Source organism: Mixophyes fleayi, chromosome 5, assembly GCF_038048845.1.
Source record: "Mixophyes fleayi isolate aMixFle1 chromosome 5, aMixFle1.hap1, whole genome shotgun sequence".
Classification (NCBI taxonomy): domain Eukaryota; kingdom Metazoa; phylum Chordata; class Amphibia; order Anura; family Limnodynastidae; genus Mixophyes; species Mixophyes fleayi.
The window spans coordinates 8,367,043-8,393,116 of NC_134406.1; the positions used below are offsets into that span (position 1 = coordinate 8,367,043).

Below are 26,074 nucleotides of genomic sequence, written 5' to 3' on the forward strand. Positions count from 1 at the left end.
TGGTCTATGAAGCAGACTATATGCTTGGAGCTAAGGTAAAGGCCAAGAGCTGTGCAGTATAGAAAAACCTTCCATTTCTTGGGGTATACACACCAGGTACATTACACTACTGATAAAACAAGGAAAATCTAGGTTTTCCCAATGATAATATGAAGATTTTATCTACTGGCTGTATAACACATTTATCTCAGAGAACAGCACTATTGTAGACTTACCTGTCATGTTCTTTATCCACCAGATGATATCGGGCCCTAAAAGCCACTAAATGTGCATAGTATGCAGGAGCAGGGATAGACACGGATCGAGTGCAACGGACATAAGTGTGACAGAGCTGATAAGTGAGAATTTGCAGCTCATCGGAGGAGAACCGGTTATCGTCCCAGAGAACATGATAGTGTGAGGGTCTGCTTGTTCCCTGTAATGCAATAAAAACATGTTTGTTACTTCTACCCCTGTAATGACACAAGTGCTGCAAGATACCACCCTCTTCCCCTCAACATGCCCCACCAGGCTCATTCTGGTTCCAAAGAAGGGCAGGTCAAAACTAGGAGCAAGATAATGGTGCCTGACTGATGTAAGTGGTACTAGGGAAAACAGGATTCTTACACTTCTCCTAAATCCTTTTCTCTGGAGTCCACTGGGGGACAACAGAACCCATTGGGGATATAGTCTCCTATAAGCACTCCACGCCTCTCCTAAATCCATATCTTGCAGGAAACTTATTTTTATAACCAAACCCCACAGGACAGAAATAGAGAAGGAACCAAAAAAAAAAAAAAAAAAAAAAAAAACACAACTAAACTGGGGAACTAGAGCATACAGAAAGAGTGCATGTCCAGTGTCCCTCAACGGATTCACAGGAAGGATTTAAACACAAGTATAAAAATCCTGTATTTTCATTCATTCTATTGGGGAACACTGGAACCATGGGGATAAAGCTGGACATCGGTGTGAGTACAGCACGACCAATCAAAACTGGTGTTTGAGTGCAAAACATTGGAACTTTTTGAAACAGAATTCACTCGAGGTTTTAAAACATCTTGTAAGGACATTAATAGGCCAACTGTGCACATTTGGCTGAGAATAGAGTTTTTGAAGGGAGGGGCACACATTTTCTGATGGCAGAATGTACATAAAAAAAGGACATACCTGTATTCCAGCATGACTGCACAGATAGAAATCAAACTCCGAGGGGTGGGTGATTTTTGTGTCCACTGTGGTACCAGCTGGAATATTTCCACTTTTCCCAACCTAGCGAAAGATGCATGAAGTAAAATTGAAGTATAAACCACACCAGAGACAATAGAGACAAACACTGAATGGAAAGGGTTGTTCTTACCCGTTCATTTCTGTCTGTGCAGAAGAGACGAGTGTGATGTCTTTTCTGTACAACAATGAAGGTGATGCCAGGCTGGTAATCCTTCTCCAATTTAATGCAAGCTTCTCTAATAGCAATAAGCTCGTAATGTAGTACCTGTTTAAAAAGAGTTACATTGTATACATATAAAACAGAAGTTAAAATCTACTGCACAATAAGGACTTTCCACACCACTATGGTCCTACAAGTACTGCTCCACAACCCACCTGCTGGAACTGCCCCTCAGACACACCGTCCCTGTAGAAGATGATCCTTGTGGGCTTGAAACGTGTCGATTTGTAGAACTGGATGAGCAATTCCCGGACCATGGTGGCCAGGTCTTGAATGATCTCCTGACGGTGTTGTTGTACTCTTACAGTGGCACAGTATCGGTTGGGGTGAGCATCCATGCTACCTACAACCTAAGCATAACAAAATCATAGGCTTACATTTTTGTTTGACATCACTTAAAGACTTTGTGTCTATGTGTGAGTCCTACAAATACCAGCATCTTATGCTCTGGAACAGTTCTGATAAAAATTGTAAAACCGCACTAGAACATGGACATCTTGAAAAGACAAATGCACCATTCACTCATAACATCCTTACCGCAGCGATTGACGGCTTTTTTCCATCCCCTGCGGGAGGGTGGGTGACATCTGCTCCAAGAAATATAACTGGCTGTTGAAACACCTGAGGTCTGGGTGGAGAAGAAAAACAAACGTCCATGAGTGGGAAGGAGCATCCTTCTTATTATTGTAGATTTTTCACTTTCCCCAACTTAAATTTATATAGTTTTTATATACCAATAAAAAAAAAAGTATAAAGGTAGGGGCAGAAGTCTGCATATTCTCACACTAGATCAGCCAGGTCCGTAAAATGCCTGCAGGAGGCGCTCCAACCAAGACAATCATGGAGGTATAGTATACAGCTGCCAAGGCTGCCGGATGTGCCCAGTCTTGTCACTGGCGCAGTTATACACTTATTTTTATGACAAAGTACTTTAGGTCATTTCCCACTAGCAAGACCTAAGGTGAATTCTCAGAGTGTCCAAAACTAAGGAATCTAACTCTCACATCTCTACATAGGCAAGCAATGGTCAGTCTATATAACCCTATATGTATCACTTGGTACTTTACCTGCCCTGGGGTAACAAGATGTTATTGACACCTCCTAATTTGACATTTATCTTCAAACAGAGGTTAGACAATGTCTGTGGCGTTGTTCTCTGCACATTTTTCATCTGCACACACTGAGTCGCAACACCTAGCACAGTGTCTCCAACGCGTTTCACTTCCGCTGGAAAAGAAAAGTGGGAAGAGTGTTAACACCCTGCAATAGCAGTATATAAATAAACGTTTGCACAGATCTCTCCAACACACACCAGTGATGTCCAGCTACTTTGACACCTACTTTCTGTCATAAGTAAACACCATTCTGCTTCCCATTTTAATTGACCGTAACTAAAGCAGTAATCCCACAAACTCTAAACCAATCTCTTCTGTATCAACATGTTAAGATATGATTGAGCATTGATCATTCCATTTTTCTTTTCTTAAAAGTCCAGTTAAAATCCTCCTCAACATTTCTAAGTGGTATTTCTAACCAACAAGAAGCACAGAATTATATATTTATAATATAGAAGAAAGCTCTTGAAGAACCACATAACAAAAACATATGCCAATGGCAAAATATAGTGCAAGGCTTAAAACAAATAACCAGTCCATCAAAATGATAGAGGAAGCCAGCACAAACGGAGAATGTATTCCATGTAAATAGCAGCAGACTGCAGAACAAGGGTAAACCCCAACAGGCATTTCTGTGATGAAGGCGACAAAGGAGAACCAAAACAGCTGTCGGGAGGATACCAATGTTTCATAGCCTGCTGCTGTGTACATGGAATAAATCATTTTCTTTTAGATTATATATAAGCATTATAATTACCACATGCTGCCATCCGGCATTACATTGCAATCATTACACGATACTGCAGTCACGCATTACTGTGCATTGCCTACACTAATTTAAGAACCTTGGTGAAATGTATTTCACCAGTAACTAAAGCGGCACATTAACTCTTCTTGTGTAGCTACATTATTAGTGTCCCGACCTTTAATCTTCTAGTTGTTACTCACAGATCAGTGCTCAGACACTTCCTGCTTTCCACTGACAGCTTCGCACGGTGACATGTAGTCAACTGAGCGCAGGTCAGCTGTCTTGCCTTAAAAGCTTATTTTTTTTTCTTGTTCACCTTCAACAAAAACTTTATTCTTTGAACAGAGAACACTTGCTTTGCAGGACTTGTCTGTTCCCGTGTTATTTATCTGCCAGATGATCAGACGCATAGATTTACAAAGTCATAAGACTGATCTGGAGGAGTTTTAGGACTATATACAAGAATCAGATGCTTGTACATTGAGTTAAAGCAATCTTTGTTGGAGTATGAGAATTAGTTCATCTATTGACTTGTCAGTACTAGAACTTTACGAGTCTCATTTTGACACATTTGTGCTCCAAAGGTACGCAGGAAACTATGCAATGCAACAAGCATGACGTTTCTCAAGAGGTTTTCAGCTTAAAAATAGTGTTTGCAACAGACATAACAAGTGTGCATATTTATGTCCAACCCGAGAGTCTTCACCGTTCATCAGATGTGAAAAACGCACGTTCCATGTAAAATGTCACTATAAAACACTTCCACATCTCTACTACAGGATTTATCTTCCCTGCATTACTATAATGCGAATAGATTCCAGTAAAGCTAACTAATGACTTATTAGGTGGAGGGATCAATACACAAGCAGGAAAGTAGAATCTGCTGGTCATTTTGTATGGCTGCACCAGAAACCGAAGTTTCCAGTACCTAGGTGAATAGATACAGTTGAACAAACTAGAAGTTGCAGTAATTGGCGGAGAACACACACACACACACACACACACACACACAATACAAGTAACACGGAGACAGATTTCGCTCAGAAGCATTGGATACACTTACCATACACAGGGGTCTTCCCAGGGAGAATTACAACTATCAGCTGTAGCCCAGTGAAGGTGTTCTTCAGATGCTTGAACATTGGCTCTACGTTATCTGCTCCTTGAGCATATTTGCAGAAGCACGGCTGCCCTTGAATGGGCATCCCAGCATCACGAGATATCTTCCGCAATTGTTCAGTGAAGGTTCTAAACAAAACACAAACAGGAAGTTAGTTAAATGTCAATTCTAGGATAACAGGAGATTTCTTGAGGATTAGATGAATCAAAACCCAAACTCATGATTAAGCCCTGTTAGTCTGACTGCAACAATAAAAACTTATAGGATTGTTTAAGTATCACAATTTAAAAAACAACAAACACTTTTTAAAGAAAAGTGCTTACAAAGATCACATGGCTCTCCGCAGAAGGAGAATGGCTGCCCCTAACCACCAAGTGGCCAAACAATTAGAGACTTGGTGCAGTAATTGTATTGTAATCTCAGTAGTAGATCAATGGAAAGGAGGGAGGGTGAGGACAGCAGTAGTGCCAAATTAATATTTCTACAATGAAAGTTGGTGACGACTACTTACATTTGGGCTTTAAAGCAGTGTTTCTTAGCCATTTTTAGAGAATTTGTGTGTGATAATAGGTAGGATAACTGCTGAACACATGAACGACACTACATAAAAGTGGGTACAGTCCCTCATCACATATTGTGAATGACACGGACTTACTTGAGGTGAAGTTCTGTACATTGTCGCTGAGGAGCAAAGCAAGCAATAGCCCACAGTTTTATTTCAATGCCAGTGTGAAACTGTTTGTTCCTCATATCCCAAACACCTTGGACAGGGGTAGCAATGGCTTTGTTCTGAAACGTATAAACACAAAATTATAATAAAAAAAAAAAAACAAACAGAACAAACAAACGTAATAGCTGTTGATGGTAATGACAGAACCAAGCACCAACTCCAAAATGTATTTCACAAATTACATCCTGCAAGCTAAAGGTAATGAAGCACAAACATGCACATAAAACAAGGAAAAGACTAACAAAGATTTCTAAAATAGTAATGATTTGATCAATTAAATTTAGTGCAGCATTAATAGACCATCTGAACACACGTAATAAATCTAGAAATATTCTACACTACAGGGCCAAATTCATCAGAATGTCTCCACTTTAGTAGTGTACACAAGATATATCTGGAGAAATAACACATATACAGAAGTTTCTCATGAAGCTCTTTTCTCCAATAAATAAAGGTTTCATTTGGAGGTCATAATTGCTGCCCAGAAGAGTAGTAAATAACATTACATACAGGCAAACGGAGCACACGTGCATTTATATGTGTGATCACTCCGTGGACATGAAATGTCACTAGGGGAACAAACCTTACATACAGCTGTAACAATTACATTTCTAAATTCTCCAGTAAGAGAATGGACTTTTATAGGGACAGGAGGGTTTTAAATACCTGTTTAGAAGTGGACTCTAGATCCTGCGTGTTTTTCTAGTTGGGGATAAAAGTTGTCAGTTATTGATTTAGGGTCATGGTGGAGCTCTCCTTTACTACTGTGATTTATTAAAAATGGATTATGCAAAATGGATTTATTATTCTTGCAGATATATTAACAGACACAAAACACCTTTGAAGCTACCCAGCAGTTTGGCTGATTGAATGCACTGGTCTGAAAGTTATCTTTGTATGAGAACAACTACTCAGAAGTGGAAGTTTAAGGATTTATTTCATATAGACTATGGAATAAAAATTGTAGACTGACATTTTAATAGAATATCTAATCTGAACACAGTCTGATAGTAGCTACTTGGTTTCACCAACAATTAGAAACACAGCACACGGTGCATCATTAGCAGTGAGGGAATTTCTATCAGCACAAGCCAGTGAAATAACCCCATTATAAGAAGCAATGCCAAGACAAGCACAGCAAGACATGGAATAAAGATCAAAAACCGTGGAGATGTCTACCAAGGGAGCATTTGGTTCTTCCCATACCCTGCCTCCGTAAAGGATTGAAGGAGGTTGAAGGACTCTTCCGGTTACATCAGTCATGTTGTCTTTCACCATAATACCAAACTCACGTACAAAGGGATCAGTATTGAAACTTGCACTGCGCATCTGAAAGAAGACATGTAGAAGTCAGTGTGGAGTTCTGCATGGTTGGTTATCAAAGGCAAACACTATCTTCTTGTTAAAGGCTGTAAAATATTTTATGGTTTATGGTCCTATTATCTTCTGTTAACACATCTGCAGTTTTGCCAGAATAATGATTTCCAGAACAGCCATAATAAATGCATTAAAACCACATACATACCTACTGGGGTGCATTTACAACCCAGATTGTTCCTGAATTTAATTAGATTAGGTAATTCCTATGGGATTTACACTAAAGTTACATGCCCTTGGTTACACACTCCTAGAGAATATTACAGTAAAATATTCCCATTTTGAGGATTGCTAGGCAAAGCTTTCATTAATCTCTTACCAATTTACTGATCTCTTCCTGGCGGTCTGGTGCTGATCGGGCAGTTGCTCGGATCATAGTGGAGGTTTGATTGTCTGTCAGTTTTTTTATGCACCTTTGTCCTGCCACTATAATACACACCTACAGAAAGGGAAACAAAGTAACACATTTATACACAAACATATCTAAGCAAATAAAACAAGCCTTATTTCAGCTACACTTCCACATACACAGATGTCTCAGGGGGTCACACAAGCTTCTCTGTACTCTGTACAGGGTGTAAAAACCCCATAAGGAAAAAGCAGCTGAGCACCCACTGCTATATGGACCAAATACTATGGTGATGATCATCTTACTGCACTGCTGCATGGACTACAAACCACTTCCCATTTTTACATTAGATTCCCAAACCTTTTCCAATTAATTTTACAAGCTGTTCAGACATAATAACCAATGAAACTCCTCTATAAACTAGAGATATCACCATGAAACCACTAGTTTAATTATTATTATTATCATTTATTTGTAAGGCGCCACAAGGTTTCCACAGCGCCGTACATGGCACAAACAGTAGATTATACAGGGTAAGACAGTACAGAATAAACACAAAGTACCAGTACTTCAGAAACTCCAGGCAGGCAGATACAGTAGAGACGAAGTGTAAGAACAGGTATGGAGACAGGAGGGAAGATGGGCCCTGCTCATACGAGCTTACATCCTAAGGCAAATTGAGGAACACTGGGCTTGGGAAAGGGGAGGAGTTTCAGTGTCAGAAGAATTAACCAATAAGTGACCAGCTCTCCTGCCCTCCCTACAACCCCAATGAGTGTCCACCAGGCAGTAAGTAGGAGAAAAGAACAGTCATATCCGTAAATAATATATTTGACAAGCTGTTTGTAAGTGATAATCCCCTTATATGGATGCATTTTCACCTACTTCGTTAACCATTTCATCACTTCCAACACCAAATTGGACATTGCTGGATGGGGCACTAGACTATTCAAAAAACAAAAAAAACCACTACATCACAGACAAGGCAGTGCTTCCTCTTTGGAAAAAGAGGACTAGATATAGTTCACGCACCATCAGGCTACTTCAATTGCATGTTGCAATGTACACGAAGGTGAATGAAAGGATTAGGGAGTGTGACTGAATACATATCTTTCAGTAAAGAGTTGCAGCACTTTAAACTTGTCCTCCTATCACAGCACATGCACTCACATACAGAGGATTTGCTTACTTCAAGAGGAAGGTAGGTGTGTTTCTGCTCCTGCCCGACCTGTAAACATGGAAGATGAGGGTACCGTAGTACTAGTTTGTGCCTATCCTTGAAGTACTGTGCAACGGTGCATTCAACCGTCTGACCGCTCTCTTGCTGGAGAGGGAATCTGTAGAAAGAAATATTATGAATCTACAATCCTGGAGTCCATACACTGAATTTCTGTCCAGTATAATACAAGACTGGATATTTTTGACTCTGTTACATTACCTATGCTGCATATTTTGACATTTTTTTTTACAAATACCTCACTAGAATCTATCTGCCCTCACCGAGCTTCTATAATATACCCTGCCAACATTATGTCCCAATGCTCCTTGGTATGTAGCCAATACTATTAATCCTCTCCTGCAGGATCCTGGGCCTCCAAGGACACCACTCACACTTATTAAGATTAGTTCACATTAGAAAAGTTGAAGTACCAAGCAAAAGGATTCTAATAATCCCAAACCATTTGAACAGGAGATTTCCTTTACACGCCTGTCAGTCAGTGGCTGCTTCTGTGAGTACAGAACTCAGACAATGGTGTATAATAGCCATCTAACCAAACATTGAATACATAAAACTATCCCAATTCTCCTACCAGAAAAACATTTTTCCAGAATCCCCAAGTTCTGGCACCCAAATAAAATACTTACGTTTGATGACTTGCTGGTCGTCTTGTAACGTTGCACACTCTATATTTTCGTTTCATTTGTCCACAGTGTGTAATTTCCACTTTTAAGCCTGGAAGGATATTGGCATCAAGATATGCATTACATTTTTACATACATTTGAAGAAGAAAAGCCAGTCACTGACTACCAACTTTTTCCTTTTAACATGGCCAAAACGTGACTTATTTACATTATATAAAGCAGCAGTTGCAAATTGTGAACATTTACTGGCAGGAGGATTGTATTTAGTTTCTGGGACCAGTAAAGATAACCCGATCAAATATATAATATTGGACTAATCTTTACCTTTAATTTCTTTGAGAGATATATATATATATATATATATATATATATATATATATATATATATATACACACACACACACACACACACACACACATATATATACACACATATATATACACACACACACAATAACTTTTATAAAAGCTTTATAAAGTCCCCACTGAGGTAGGTCATAAGGTGTCAAACTGCCGTCAGCAAAGGCTCCAGCAATTCTATATATGAACTGGATGAATTGCGCTATTAGAACACTTGATTGGCTTTATCAAAGACTACTCTAACAAACATATTGGTACGACAGCACACATAAAACAGGCTCATTTTGTATTCTTTATATTGGTCAGGTAGTAAATATTCTGCAAAAAGCTGCTGTTATGTGTTCTAACAAACCGCACCAAATGTACACATGGAAGATAGGTTTCATTTTATGTGTTTTAAAACAACAATAGATTACTATAGTTTTACGTTTGAAGCACAGACATTTAACCATCTTGGACTGAGGCCAACACTTGCAACATTGGAGTCTTAACAGTTATATCCCTCTTATACATGGCGGTGAACCAAACAAAATCATCAGACTAATATTTACCTTTAATTTCTTTGGTAAACTTAACCCTTTGGGAATCGGTCAGAGGTTTTTGTTGTTCCTCTATGCTCTTATAATCCAGAACTTCACACATGAACTCTATTACTGGCTGTGCTTTGTAAAATGCTGTAGCGGATACTGTAAATAAGCAAATAAGTAACATTTAATCTACATATTCCCTGCAACATTACACACCCATTGATTTCATATAGACACAAATTACAGACTGATATACATGGTTGTATAACGTAAACTGCCAACCTCTTGTAACAATAACAAAAAGATTTACAGCAAGGATTTAAAGCAAATTCCCATATGTTTGTATTCCCATCTTCACAGTAAAGCCAACGTTCCTAAAAAGAGGCCGACAAATTGGAAAAGGCTCTGATCTTCCAGCAACTAAGACATCAGCATTCATTTCTTAGACACCTGTATTGTGGCACGCTGAAGCCGACTACTGGACTAACATTTGGACTGATCTGTAATACATATACAAGTCACACATTTCTAACCCCAGAAAGCCTTGCAGCTATCACATGAAGTAACCTAGTGAAAATAAATAACTATGCATCTCAGAACAACAAGACATTTCTTTAATCATAAAGCCAATGACCAAGCTGTACAATGTATCCGACTGATGCTACATACAATCCACATTATACACACTCTTATAATGGTGGTCATTTCATGTGAATTATCTGTCTGGAAAATGATTATAAATATACACTAAACTCACAATATAAATGGATAGTTTTACCAGTAGACATGTGTAGCATTGGAGGCTAAAGCTGGACTAAACATAGTCAGGATGAGTAAGTGTGAAATCAGTGGGCATGGTCTTGGCAGAGCCTGTACAAGAGTGTGAGGTAAAATGTCAGTGTCTGAGAAATATATTTCTACGTAACTGCTAGCATTTGGGAATCCCCCTCATATCACTATGGTAGGAGGTCAGGAGGGACAGTACGCCTGACACGTAGGTGTAGGATAACTAGTCTCCACAAAGACAGGTAATCCCTGCTATGCTGACAGTCACACTGAAGCAGAGGGACACAGTCCTTTATGTGTATATATATATATATATATCTAGAATATAAATGCTTAGTGGCGTGTGTTAGTCTGTCTGTGGGAAAAATAAAACCAAGCTGCAGCGCCACCTGCTGGGCGGAGTTATACACTGACCTACTAAATTCTTAGTGTGTGGAAAAAAAAATTCAGAAAGGGCTGAAATTTGGTATACTAAGATGTTTTTAATTTGTTAATTGTTAAAAGTGTTTATAAAGATTTAAAAATATATATATATATATATATATATATATATATATATATATATATATATATATATATATATTTCTTAAAGGAGAAGTGACAGTTGGGAGTGGTTGGTGGTTGCCGGGGGTGACAGTGGGGAGTGGTTGGTGGTTGCCAGGGGTGACAGTGGGGAGTGGTTGGTGGTTGCCGGGGGTGACAGTGGGGAGTGGTGTGATACTCAGGACCGCTGAGAGATCCCTGTGTCTGGATAGACATCTGGATAGATGTGGCGATGAAAATGAAGGATGAGGTGGTGACATGTGGACAAAACCACGTTAAAAAAGGGCGCTTACGTCGAGAAGCAACGCTCTTCCCCTGAGGAGGCCTGGGCTAGGCCCAAATGCATGACAAGAACCTTTTTAACACCTTAAGTAGCTTGATTTGACTAGAATGCATGAGTATCATGCACGGGTTAATTATATATATACATATATATATATACACACACACACACACACACACCAGATAATGACGGGTATTGCATATAACAAGTTGTCACCGACTGTCACACACACCTGCTTGGCCTCTATTACAAATTATGAATTAACCCAGTTCAGACAAACTTAGGCAGAAAACAAGCATGAAAACCATAAGTACCATTCCACTGCAGAGGGAGCACCTGTATAACTACATGGGAGACTAGATTACACCTTTAACTCCAAGACCACATATTGTCTTATTACAGCTTTACCTCTAGGACTAGCCAGCACAAAGACAATAGAGGGGTCACCCTGTGTGTCGAGGGATGCAGATCGTGGACAGCCAAAACTCAAGCCCAGGAATGCATAGGAAGACAGGAATCCTCTTTATAAGGTGTCCAAGCACTGAGCATATAGGGTAGGCCAGAAGCACTAGCAGGCAAATCCAGCCCAATACACCAAAAAGGAGGAAATTACAACTCTTAGAAATAAATGCTAAAAACACCCAACTACACCATTAAACTGTGACTTCCTGGTAGCCAGGACAATAAAAGCGGTTCAGTGAGAGAAGCGTGTGAAAAAGGGTAAAAGCGGCGTGTTTGTTAGAGACTTTAGACCCTTCCCAAAGCTTTATTTCTCTAATCTACAAAGACGATATCTGCGTATTTGGGAAGGTGATTTCAGTGGTATTTCCATGTCTAAAATGAAGGGGAACACAGAAATTGATCTATGGAGTGTTCCTTTACCATCAGGTTATACAATAGTCTGACAGCTGGACACCCTTCTGGTGAATTTCAAGTCATCCTGCACTTTAGGTGTTTCCATGTCACCATAAGAGGTTCTTTGTAATGGAATAGACATTTAGAAATTCTTTAGCTTAGTGCTTGATTAGTACATAATATGGGATTATGGAGAATAATAAAAGTTTCCATTGCAATTATAGTAATTTAATAGTAGATAGTTTTCTAAATTAAGGATAATCAAAGTGTTCGCAAATGAATTTAGCATTAAAGACTTCTGAATCTCTTGCTGTCAGAAAAAAATAAAAGCCACATTTAATGGTGCTGGGGTGATCCAGACATGGAAATAATGCAGAATCATTAGGAATTCACCTGACAAACCCAGCATGGTGGCCGAATGTCAGGCTATATTACAAATAACCTGCTGGCTGGTAATAGATAAAGCTTTTCTTTCATTCATTTCAATGGGGTTAATACAACTGTGGAAACACTGAAATGAATGGATTTAATAAACTGATCTTTCATATATTCACCTATTATAGGGTCATCAGTGAGAAATCTAATTGATTACCATAGATTACTTTTTTTGGAGAGTTTGGAAGACTGGTGATGTACATTGCCTCTGGTGAATTCTGCAATAAACTACCCTACAATACTGACTGCTACCAACCTCTGAAATGAGGTCTCGGGAGAAATTAGGGGACAGCCTTTTTTTTTTTTTAAGCCTTAATTATCCCAGTCCCCCTAGATACTGTAATAATTTATTGTTTATTAGCGCAGAGTTTGCATATGTTGATACAACAGCAGGGGCCATTGTGTGCTGCAGTTCTATTAGCCTGTGGTAGATGGACAGTCATTTAGCCCAGATACAGGGAGGTGAATCTACTTAGCGCAGGAAGAGTGAGTGGGTGTGTGTGGGTGTCAAACATCTACTTAACAGACCTTCACAGCTTGACATCATTTGATATGTTGTAAGAATAAAGTACTTATAAAAGAATTCCCCACACACCAGAATGAAAAGCTAGAAAAATAACTCCCCCTCCCCCACAGAAACCTTTATACTTCATTTGTGTACCAGATTGGGCACCAGAAGAATGAACAGAAAGAACTTACCATCTATGTTGAGCATCATTTTCCAGAGTGAAGGTCTAACAGACTGGTGGAAGCCAAACCAAACTTCTCTACCTCCACCAAGAGGATTTGCACATCCTTCGGATGCAGTAAAGAATGATCGACCCACAGGCGTATACCTAGAAAGTAAGTGAAATACAGCAATGAAGAAAGCCATATCTATAGTCACAGGCCAAGGAAACTGAGCACTATACAGCTCAGGAAGTGGCCTCAAACCCAAGATGAAATCTTCCTTACCTCATAGAGGGCAAATGTCTCATCACAACATCTAATGCTTGTATAGTCTCAAAAGGAATGCTAGGAAGGCGTCCAGACAATGCATCGTGTAAAGCTTGTAAGCTCACGCAAGCCATCCACTTAATAGCAACTTTGAAGGTACGGTCTTTTCCTTCCCCTGGCAGTGTAACTTCTAACTCCACCTGCTGTAGTAAGCAGAAAACATAAGATATACAATCCTAATGGTTAATGTGTTCCCAAGTTCAATTGGGATCGTTCACCTCAAACTGGCCAATATGAAATGTAGACATGCATAGGATGACAGTCATCCTATGCCACAGTGGTGGATAGAAAGTCAGCCTGAGCTGCCTGTCACCCATAACATTCTCAGGACCATGTCCCCTTCACAGTACAGATAAATGAATGTACTTTTATGGTAAATCCACAATGAAGGAAAAATGGTATCATCCAGTCATAGCATAAGCAGGCACTAATTTACATTTGTGTATAAGACATGTCTGATGAATAGACATCAGAGCAATAATTTACCAGATACAAATATATTTCCTATCAGGAAAGGGAAAAGAAACCTTTAAAAATAACATTTTGCATAAAAGAGCAGCAGAGTGTTCTCATGGTATACAGGCAGTAACACAAACGGACTGATTTATTTATATCATGATTCTCATATTCCTACTGCAATATTTCACTACCATCTAGCAACACAAAAAAATATTTGTGGAAGCGCCCACAGATAAGTGTCCTGTAGTACAACAGCAAAAGCAAACACTTTCTGTTCAGCAGACGCTCAAGGACACAGCCTTCCGCCTCTCTCCCCACACACACCTCTCCCATTTAGAAGCTTACTTTGTCCCCGTTGATAGGAAGTGGAGTTGCAGTGTAAAGGTTTTTTCTTCCATCAAATACTGGTTTTCGATCTCCAAAGATCTTAGCCTTAAAATGCAGGACCATGTGTTCAACGATTTCCCTATAAATAAATCAAATTTTCTTTACAATGCTTAAGTCCTGGAATTCCAACAGAAAACATTAAGCAGAAAAAAAATAAAAATATATATACACAACTACAAGGAACACTGGCAAGAAATACTGGTTATGTAGAGCCAATCCCTTACGCAGACAAGAACTGCCATAGATAAAGGCTGCAAGACCTCAAGTAACGGTGATGGCAAACTGGATAAATCTGAAGTTAAGGGCAACACATTATATGGAGTCAGACTCACCTTTCTAGACCTAGAACAGGTTTTAAAGCTTCTAGTAAAGAAAATGCTGCAAGTGAACAGACCTGTACACACATTCTCAGACAACCTTGCCTGCAGCGATCAGAAGCATTAATATAATGGAGATATATGGGAACTCAACGACTGCACGGCATACTATGCTAGATCTAAAGGTGATCATCAATGCTCTGCACCATGTGTATGAGCCCCAATATTTGTAACTGTTTTTATACTATAAATAACCCCCCCCCCCCCCCCCCCTCAAAAAAAAAAAAAAAAAAACATTTTCATAACAGAAAACCTAACAGAATATCTCTGGTTCTGAAACAAAATCTCTTACCGGTTCACTCTCCTGGGACATTTTTCTGGTTTGATATCTATTTCATAATGGTAAATCTCAATTTTGGGAATGTCCATTTCAAAAAAGTTTGCCTGCAGTTTGATAGTTCTCCCAGAGGTGCCAAAATCTGGTCTTGACGGAGGCTTGAAAGTATATACCGGCATTGGGATAGGTGGTGCCGGAGTTGGCGGTGCGAGCACTGCAACAAAAACACACATTTTAGAGACTTGTTATGATGGGAACTTTTGCCAACACACGAGACAAAAAAATAAAAAATAAATGGGTATCTAGTCAATATTCTGCTCGTCAATGCATAAATGTTATTTAAACAGAATCCCTACTCCCAGAAAATATTCATCCAAAGCAGCTCTTCTTCAAACAACTACTTCTGCACATAATCTTTACATTGTAGGTCTTTCAGGCAATGATTTAGCTGTGACAACACAGGCCCAGATATTATTCACCCCAATAAACAGAACATCATTTTCTGCACTAACAAGCCCCAAGAAGGGCGAACCTGTGTGGGAATTCTCCATCGCTTGTGTCCTCCTAAATACCAAATGGGTTTACTGAAATGTCTAGTATATAAATAGCATCTCCCATAACATTATTCTCCTGTATTGTAATTACAGAATCAGAACAAGGCGTTAATCTACAACTCACTCAAAACGTCTCGCTGTACCATTGTTTAAGATACTAAAATCAGAATACAACAAATGCTAATGAAACCCTGGCATTACAACAAATCTAGCTAAACATTACAGAAGAACATGTGAATGGCAAGTTGGTTAAGAAAGACATTTTACATCCAATCACAATGTTCATAATGTTACACATTTGTGCAGAATGAAATACGGAGATGTAGGCTTGTGAGCAGTTACACCAAGTGTAATACACTGGACTGAATTACAACTATTAGGGTCACATAGCATGTAATATCTAATGTATATGCTAGTCAATGAGTCAATTTATCCTTTTCTCGAAATGTTCTCAAATTACTGACACTAAGAACTTTGAATGTAATTTCACCAAAATGTTTAGTCACTGAATTAGAATGGATTGCACAATGCAGGTTTTATAGTAAATGTTAGCAAGGAAACTTCGAGTAGCAGCTAAAAACATAAATATAGCACAAGAATTGCCAGAGCAGTCATGTAAATCCACACAAAAAGTTAAAGCTACATAGTTAATTCTAACCCTAATACTACATTTTTTTTATTTATTTTTTAAAATATACCCCTGCAGACCTTCTGACAGTAACTAATGTCGTTGTGACATCACCAGAACCAAACCCTAAACGTGAAAGCCACGAACATCACACTGGGAACACAGCATGCAGACTGAATCCTGGGTTCTGCTCAGTGTGTACCCGAAAACTAAAGCAAATGACAGGTTGTCTAATAGGCGTAATAGGATTAAAATGATGGTCTGCAACGCCAACAATATCATGAGCACCACATACAATCCAATGGATACTTGTACCAGAGGACAAAGCCATAGTGTGCAGATGTGTGGTTATATTTTTTGCAGTTGGCTTATCCCAAAAAACTGACTTCGAAGAAGCAGTTACAGCCATTTCAGCCAATTACCCCCCCCCCCCCCCCCCCACCTTAGCTATTTAATGAATAATGCAAAACACCGATCTTGCTCAGCAACAAAAACTACTAGATCCAACAGAAGTGTAACAGTTGGGGGAGGGGGATTTGGTTTTTGTTATGTAAACCACTGTCAGGTATACATATCAATGGCATACTGGATGAATAGCCGCTTTTCACAGTGCTAGCATGCAAGGCCACAAATAATTCACATCACACACACACACAAACAGGAGGGGGAAGCACACATATAGGAGAATTCGCCCAATATCAGAAGATGACCCCACACAGTCCAACAGTGGTTATCATACAACACTAACAGGCCCCAGAAGAGATCCAATTGCTTGGCTGGAGATCCAAATAGTTGAATCGCAACCAACATGGCCACTAATGTTTCCCATACTGGACCCTGATTTCGAGCAGCAGGATTTTAATGTGTCCCCGACAGTATGAGAACTAATCTTGCCAGACCCAGTATCTCATTCACGCAGGGTGGATCACAGTGATCACCAGGGTCACATATTAGTGTTCTCTGTGTGAGAAGTCAGGAGAAATATTTTCACAGGGAATCAATTTTTATTTTAACTTTAGTTGCTCTTCAAATAATCAGACAGGAACAGTCGGAGAGCCACGCTTATCTAGGAGAAAGTCTGGAAGCCACACCTTATGAGCCTGTAGCTTTATCTACATAGATAAATATAAGCAGTAATTTTAAATGCAAAAACTGAGATCTCATTCCCACTTTAATAAAATGTATGAAACACCTTAACCAAAATTAAATAAATGACTTAAGACAATGATGAGAGGCGCCACTGGAACAAACTAATGCACAACCTATTTCTCATGCATTACTAGTACAACTGATTGTATTGGTAAAAGGACAATGCATGAAAAGCGCATTGAAAACAAGCTAAATGCATCACTGAATGGCAAATTAGTGTTTTTACCCATTTCAAGACTTGTGAAAAGCTTGTAGTTGTAGACACAGTAAATTGAATTAATAAAATATATATAGTGACATTTTAAGTTGCATTGTAGGATTTATGCTAATCCGTTTACCATTTACTGGAAATAACAAATCATCCCCTCACACTGAAGGGCCAGACACTTCCAAAGACAAGTTAGCACAAAATCACGTTCACAGGATGAAAATAAGCTGCTGTTCCTAGGAGGCTCACAAACACCAAGGGAATGGCTTCAGAGCTTTTAATGAGGCAGGAACACCTCCATGACATCTACAAGGAGTCCCAAGTGCAGTGACTTGTACCACCATGGCAGCACAGAGAAGCAGAAGGCAAATAACTTTGCCTCAGTGTGCATCTGCAGCAAGGACACGGGAGACAAAGACATCTGAGAATTACAGTATGTTATTATGTAAAGGACATTGCAACAAATTACTCATCCATGTTCCACCATTCTGCAGGCTTCACCAAGAAACCCTGTTAGGGAAACACTGTTTGCCAATGCCAAGTCTGTAACTTTATACTTCAAATAATTCAACCAGTCTGATCACCAATTTTGGCATCACACTTATACCCTGCTCTAACCCCAATTATGGTAACTAGCAATGTCAAAATTCTTGTAACAGCTTAAAACAGCAACTACACCCAGCAACAAACATTCCCAGTTATTCTCCAATCACCAAACGAGCAGCAACTAAGGACAGCAGCACAATGGGGGCTTTAGGAACTTAATCTAAGTTACTACAATCAGCAAAAAGAACGTACAGAACAATATACAATGCTTCACAATAGTAAAGTCAAAAGTAGTGTACACCAGAAAATACAGTTCATCACTGTTACATGCCAGACACCAGATTCCAAGCTCAATTCTCCACCGCTGGATACTTGGTGTTGATGCTAAAGCAAGATTATTTTCTCAAAAACAATAGATAGAGACAAATTGCATGTAGCTTATTTGCAAAAGTTTCTAGTTGAGAAAAAAAAAAAATGGATAAACTAACCATAGGTATAAAGACTTTCACCAGAAGCACAATTTGCCTCAGCAGCCATTTGGCAGGGCGCTACTTGTGTAATGTAATAGTAGTCAGTAACATACAGGATGCACGATATAATTCATCACCGATTATACTTTTATCTCCTAAGACTCACTGTACATCTGCTGAACAAGTAGCAGTAAAGCAGAAATGTCATCACTAAACAAGGGATAAACAGTGCTAGTATTATAACTTCTTGTAACACTGTGAAAATAAGCTCCAAGCAAATTGGTTTAGAACATGTGCCAAGAGAGGTCTATTCACAGACAAGTTATGTTTTTCTGTGTCAGGTTGGTGTTCCCCAACCCTAGTCCCCCGGACAGTGCATGTTTTCCTTATCTCCTTGCTGGAGCCCAGGTGTAGTCATTACTGACTCATACATTTTGAAGATCCACAGGAGGTATAAATATTTCACTTGTTACCTGGAAAACCTGCACTTTTAGGGGTACTTGAGGACCAGGGTTGGGAACACTGGTCTGTGGGTAATTGTGAGGAGACGCTACAAGCTAGACCACCTTCATCTAAGCGTTTATTGTTCAATGTAAATGTAGACCTGAAGTAATAGCTATACTTCCAAACCAGTGTGCTCCCCAGAAAATGTTGCCAGTCGGATGGCATCAAAAAGTTGGGGGGGCCTTTGCACAAATTGAATGTTGAAATCCTGACCTTATATTGATTTAACCTCTAGATTAACATATTATATATTAAATTTGTCTCTTCTTAGAGGCCCATTCGTCTGCAGCTTTTTCATAATCAAAGTCTATAGGATCAGCATCAGATTATTCAGTGTACTCTGCTTCATCAGATTCCTTAAACAGGTTTTTATTTGGTTTAGAGTAGAAAATCCCGTGACCAGAGAGTGCACTGATGTTAATTGGCCACCAATATTTTTTTTAAGTGACCAGATACTGCACAAATGCTGGCTATACACAAAAGACCCATCAAGTAAGAAGCACTGTCTTTAAGGTTTACCAGCAAGTGAACTGCTGAAAAACGCACTCTTTTATACAGGTGCCCTCCCCCTCTCCCCTGAAGTTTAACAACCCCCCCCCCCCCCCCCCCATTACACGATATTGACACTCCACCCCCCCCCCCTCCCCCCCCAACCCCTGCAAAAATACACTGCCATCAAGCACTCGTAACTCACTGTGACGAGCAGACCACAGGCAGTGGCCCTTGCCGCCCGGCACTCATGTGATGCGACCAAAAGTCCGGAAAATAAAGTGTGGGGAGAACACTACAACCATTGCAAGAGTTACATAATATTCTATAGGAAAGGAAGGGTGCTCTCTAAATGCAAGGGAAAAACCCCAATATTTGGACCAACACACAACCCATTCACAATCGCTACACAGCGTAAAACCAGTTTTTGACCCCGAGGTTCCTAGCAAAGTACGACCTGAGCAGTGCAGAGTTGTGTGCCAGGTGACTAGTCAGGAACACTTATAATTGCAGCGCACATTTAGTATACTTCATAGATGAGGTCCAATGCATGTTTTTAAAAATAGGGGTTTGTCTGTCATGAAACGCGCTTCTAAATAAAGTGTTGTGCAACAGGCTCTTCCCAACAGGCTGTATATCTTACACAAACTCAAAAGCCAGCAGATCTTGGCTGCACTATATCCACTGATCTCCATAAGACAGCAGGATTGGAACGTGTCATATAACCTCTACAAGGCACAGCACCTGCTGCAGACCATCAGTATAACCACACTTGCAAACACATAAAACATCCCATGTAGTTATTAAAAAAAAAGGTGGGTGTAAAAAGGCTAGAAATTGTCTATGACATCATGGTTTAACATCAGAACAATAAATCTGAATAGTTTTACAAAGACAGAGTGCAGCTGATGATACAGCCATTGGAATATCATCCACTACCCACATGATATTATGAAACGCTCTGTTTTTACCCAATTACACCACAACAAACGCTCACATGATAGGAACTGTTGCAGGGATAAACCATATATGAACTCGGCTGCTTTTGACACCACAACGGTCCCACACCAGCTCGAGAGAAGAATCATATTACTACGCTGTGTTGTTCTGAACTTCTGAGCCACCCACACAAGTTTGCAGAGCCAAAATACTCTGTACTGCTGTAAACATTCTAATGCTTGTATCTACTATAGGTCTACTTCCTCTCATGCTCCTCAGTGTGCACCCTGCTTAGAAGAATGACAAAAGGTGCTTTGACTTTAATTAAAGGGTACATGGAAAGTATGTGACCAAACATTGAATAAAAAAATAAAAAAATACTTAAGTTATGCTCTATATAGCAAACAATAATACAGAGAGATACATAGAATATGTGATGAAATTGAATAAACATTGCACGAGCCTTTTATGGTGGCATCTACACTGTAAATACATGGCTGCAAACCAGATCACATTAACAATACCCAATTCCTCTTATAAGTGAGTACATCTAACAGCCCATACAAGACCTCCTTAACACAAACCATCAATGTGCCTGGGGTTCTACTTATGTTAATTAATTAAATTAACTCCCACATACAATTTCCTTTACCAGGCTAATTACCATACCTCATACCTTTAACATACAATGGTGAAAGGAGCAGAGGGTCAAATCACCTTTTCTTGGAACTTGAGACATTTGAATAAATATAGGCATTTTAACAAAGTGACCCGTCGCTCACAGACCAATGTCACAAAAGGAGAACCCACATGTCTGATTTTGGAAGCGACCCTTATATTCAAGTTGTAATAGAATCAAAGTTTGGGCACATGATCTTCTTGCTTGCCCACAGATGGGCAGAGTTGACCGGTGTGCTGCCAGAAGGAGACCACGAAAAAGAAACATTAAAATAAAACAAAAACTATAATTCACTCAGAGGAACGTAGCCGAGAAACACGTCTAAAAAACACTTATGTTTATACCGGGGAAGCGCATGTAAGATTATGCCATTTTTTTGCATATTGGAGTGGTTACATATTAACATGGTCATGTTAATGGAAAATACAGGCCACTAAAGAACATCGCATTAACTACAATGCATCTCAATCCCTGGATAACAAAAAAGAATAACAACTAGGTCTAGTCTTATTAGAATACTGTTATACATGCATCCCTCATTATACAGATACAACCACCGAAGACAACAGTCAGGGGTAGAGGGAGAATCGACTTCCCATCTAAGATGTACATAGTAAATGTGACTCTAGAACTAGGAGCCCAGTTTACCACCCACCACAGCTATATAAACAGCTCTGTGCCCTGCAGTCAACACCGACACTTGCAGCTGCATTCCAGTAGAGAAAGTTTGTGTGTGTGTGTGTGTGGGGGGGGGGGGGGGGGGGTGTTACAACAGGAACCGATCCAACCACCTGGGTTGGAGAAATGACTAGTGCCAAAGGTATTCATATGCATTGTTTAGAGAGGCCACTACTTGAAAAATCCCTGGATATTTTGATTTCTCTCTGCACATGACAGTTAGGACAACCGTTCTCAATCAACCCCTCCACCATGGTCCCTCCTCCAGGATTCAAATAGGAGGAACCCTGAATCAGAGACCAGTCACTTTGTGTTGAAAGACTTAGTACATAGCTCTTTAATTAAGGTCTATGGAAGCACATGAATGGCTGGCAGCATTACTACAGGAAAACCTATAACAAATACCAGCGAGCTGGCTCTCCAATTCAAGGATCAGGGGATTCTCGGAAGGGGCCCAGGATGGATTTAGGAAACCCTTTACTGTTGCAAACAAGCTTAAACTTTCCACTTAATGTTGTGACTCACTTAAAAGGACCAAAAATTAAAATAAAAGCTGTCTAATAGAACAATCATCAGCAACATTCACCAATGTATGTTCAAACATATGCAAATGAGAAAATTGGTAAAAATACATGAAAGAAAATGTGTGCCATAGTCACGTTTAGTGAGGAGTTATGCGTTCTCTTGTGTTGAACTGTTACCAAAACAAATCCATAATATTGGTAGCGTGTGTAAAAGCTAGAGAAACTGACTGCCATGTTCTAAAATTCATTGCATGAACATTATATTTATAAATAAATGTTGATGATAGGATGGAATGGGGAAAGACAAGACCAAAAGAGACCAGTTCTAATAGTTCTTGCCAAGTGCACAGGAGAGGGGGGGCACAAGGTGATATGTACTGGGGGCACTTGTTGATGAATTCAGGACACATGCTGATGCATAAGACTTATATGGTGGAAATAGGATGACTTTTGAACATTTCCGTCTGTGTAATTGTGCTGTCCAGTATAATCAGAGTACAGGCTGGTGTACTGATTTTGTGAGATAATGCAGTAATGTTTTGAGACACCTGCAGTGCTGAATAAAGTGATGGGCACAGGCTGACCATTAGGTTATTCCTAGCAAACAATGACTTGCCATTGACATGATGCCACCATCTATCAGTGTGCATAACCCTAACACCAAAAACATTGGTGCAGCTCACAAAACTAATTATAAACCTGCTTTTTGATAAATTAGTTCTGGTTTAGATGCATTTGCCAAGCAGCATTATACCACCCACACGGGAAGTACACAGAAACAAGTATAGAAAGTCAGGAAACTGAACAGACCGGCCTCTAAAACTGGGTGTAAAAAGGGGAAGAAAAAAAATAAATAAAAAAACAAAATAAATGGCTACCTGTCTGCAGATTACAAATAAAATAAAAAATCACTGCATTATCTCCAATGAGTGCATGAAAAGCAGATGGCATTATTGTACAAGGTACAGTCTTGTGAATGAAAAGCAACGACCATATTTGGTGTTTGTCCTCAGATAACTCCAGACACTGGCTCTCATAATGCTAATCACTCACTGTGAAAAGCAGAGCAAACAACCCTCCTGTGCAGCCAGTATTCCAGGACAGAATGGGCCATAGCTGGAAGGCCCACCTATAGTATGCCATACACAGGCGCAAATACTGCAAAATAGCAATAAAAAATAGACAGCAAAACCAAGAGTAAAAAATACCTGGATTCTTGCCACTAAAATATATATATACATATATATATATATATATATATATATATATATATACACACACACACACACCCCTTTTCATAAAGTGTAAAGATACATGAATTATTGCTTGGTGAATACAAGCATTCTGCCTTTTTTCATAATTATATGACCACTGTGAGTACTGTTTCATTGTGGTTTCAAATGCCATTTAATTTGCATTTGCGAAGGTCGCAAACAGTCAAATTGTGACCAACACCTACCAAAACCCACATCTCAGATATAAGGATCACCACCATTGTTTGCAGATCTTGCTATCTGTAGCACTAACTTCCCCGCAATTACATCAGTTGAGCTAAAACACAATTGTCTGCTTTTGAATGGATGTAAGTGGAACATTTAAGGGTAATTCCAAACAAAACTTAATTCAATGTCAAGTGGAACCTCCTAAATGAAACTCTGCTACTAAATCTTACTTATCTCCTTCCAGAGTTCAGACACCACAGATAACTTTTAGGTATCCAATCATACTTCTGATATTCCACAAAAAATAATAATATTTAGTTTTGGGCACAATTAGCTTCAACCACAGCAAATATATGCAAAGCTGTTTTTGTGTATATGTGGTTTCCATGACACAAACTGAGAAACTTCCTTGTGACAATAGAGCAGTGATTAAGTGCTCAGTTATGTTGTTTTAATATGGAATAAAGAATCAAAACTTGTCCTAACGACTCAGTGCGATACTAATATATCAGACATAGCAGCTACCCTTTAACTTATAGGAGAACCAATACATATGGTGAAAATCTGGGATTAAATGTATTGCAGAAAAATAGTAACTAGTTCAATGTGCCCATTATTTTATATAACTTTCCCACTGGGACAGTCATAAACAGACTCTTTGGAGATTCCTTATCTACAGCCCACTGTCATTTAAAGCAAAGTGATACAAAGACTATATGGAACACCTCTGAACAATACATCAAGGCACCAAAACAGAGAATGATATTGGAGGAACTTAGTTCCCTAGACACCCACACTAGACATGTTTGGCCTTTTCAAAGCTGTTCCAACAAAAGCTATCCTAAATCCAAGGATTGCATATGGGACAACTTGGCAACCCAAACAACTGTCACTACTGTTTTCACTATCTATTTGTGGGCATCAGACCTAGTACCACCATATAAAAAAAAAAACACCACTTGATCACTTGGGTTACAGTCTTATTATCATCAACATGTATACATATTATGGAACACTATCCAAAGAATATCCAATCATCCACCTGTCATAATGGAGCTTACCACCTGTATTGCAACCAAGGCAGAACCTACCTGTGCTACTCACACTGGAGTGTGACAATCAAGAAGCACATCTGTAGTACAAGAATCTAACCTAAATCATTGACTAGACCAGAACAGGGCACAATATTCAGAATTTCCCATTCCAACATCAAAAGCACCTTACTGTGTCCAAGATGGAGGTAGGGTTAGTAAGGGAACCTGCAATAACAGGCCCTGGGGTCACTTCCATAGGGTGATAAAATGTAAACATAGGTAGGTGACCTGGGACCAACATACATGGCTGCCACCACTCTAGTCACCCACTGGGGCTGGCTGAACAGGAGAACCACATACATGGCCACCACTGGGTCTAAGCAAGGTGGACTTGAAGGTAAAAACCAAAGAAGTCACGCTGGCCCTTTAAGAAGGGCTCCCAGAATGCCCCCTGACACCTGGCACGTGACCAGCACCCCGCGCGGGACCCCTCTCTCGCGCGCCGCGACCGTTACGAATAAAAAAAGGGGGGGGGGATGGGGACAAACAACCGTCTCGCGGCGCCAACCTGACGGCACCGGGGCGGGAACATTAACCCTACATGTGCCGGACTCGATATCAACCCTCTCTCCTCACACAGGACTCACCCGGGCCGGTTCCGGCGTACATCTTGATTCCACCAACCAGAAGCCCTAAGCGACTAGAGAAAGGTATAAAGTTTCCCCAGATAGCGATGATGATGGCGGCGACTCTCCCGGTACTCAGGTATCCATCGAGCTGTCCTCACTCCGCCGCCGTCTCTGTACTGAGAGCGACATGAATTGGTGGAAAAAGGCGGAAGGCGGGGCGCTGACGTCAGTGGGCGGCATCCCGTCTTCCCATTCGCTACGTCTGTCCCAGAGGGCGGGGGCATGGACGGACTTTACTGACGTCATGCGCAGAGGGAAAAGGGCGGGTAAATAAAGGGGCGTGGCCAGAGCGGCGGTTATGGTTACTCAGTCAACGCCAACAAACAACTGTTTGTTTTGGGATTGGATTCAACCCATCCGCCATCTTTGATGTGGGAAACGATCCCTTAGTGCAAATAAAATGGCTTTAGTGTTCCCTGACCCGGATCTATGTTTTTATGGCCTAGTTGAGCAGTGAGCACAAGGAAGCTTTACATGAGGCAGATATGGTCATATTGCTGGAGTCTGTTTTTCACAATGGTTGC

The 26,074-nt window shown here is 39.9% G+C and overlaps 1 protein-coding gene across 2 annotated transcripts in view; it reads right to left on the reverse strand.

The window, feature by feature from the left end:
* AGO2 (argonaute RISC catalytic component 2) overlaps positions 1 to 25,674 on the reverse strand; it is a 36,557-nt gene extending 10,883 nt beyond the window's left edge. The window contains exons 1-18 of one of the 2 annotated variants that reach the window (XM_075211673.1): positions 25,509 to 25,674; positions 15,033 to 15,231; positions 14,322 to 14,442; positions 13,476 to 13,660; positions 13,221 to 13,357; positions 9,644 to 9,778; positions 8,735 to 8,822; positions 8,058 to 8,205; positions 6,839 to 6,958; positions 6,349 to 6,471; positions 5,068 to 5,201; positions 4,356 to 4,540; positions 2,497 to 2,656; positions 1,967 to 2,057; positions 1,585 to 1,779; positions 1,340 to 1,474; positions 1,150 to 1,251; positions 216 to 415 (exon numbers count right to left, since the gene is read on the reverse strand). In XM_075211673.1, coding sequence (XP_075067774.1) covers positions 216 to 415; positions 1,150 to 1,251; positions 1,340 to 1,474; positions 1,585 to 1,779; positions 1,967 to 2,057; positions 2,497 to 2,656; positions 4,356 to 4,540; positions 5,068 to 5,201; positions 6,349 to 6,471; positions 6,839 to 6,958; positions 8,058 to 8,205; positions 8,735 to 8,822; positions 9,644 to 9,778; positions 13,221 to 13,357; positions 13,476 to 13,660; positions 14,322 to 14,442; positions 15,033 to 15,231; positions 25,509 to 25,530 — 2,480 coding nt within the window. In that variant the 5' untranslated portion in view covers positions 25,531 to 25,674. Of the gene's footprint in view, positions 1 to 215; positions 416 to 1,149; positions 1,252 to 1,339; positions 1,475 to 1,584; positions 1,780 to 1,966; positions 2,058 to 2,496; positions 2,657 to 4,355; positions 4,541 to 5,067; positions 5,202 to 6,321; positions 6,472 to 6,838; positions 6,959 to 8,057; positions 8,206 to 8,734; positions 8,823 to 9,643; positions 9,779 to 13,220; positions 13,358 to 13,475; positions 13,661 to 14,321; positions 14,443 to 15,032; positions 15,232 to 25,508 lie in introns of both variants that reach the window. The other variant, XM_075211672.1, reaches the window with a different exon arrangement.
* Between the last annotated feature and the right edge of the window lie 400 nt (positions 25,675 to 26,074).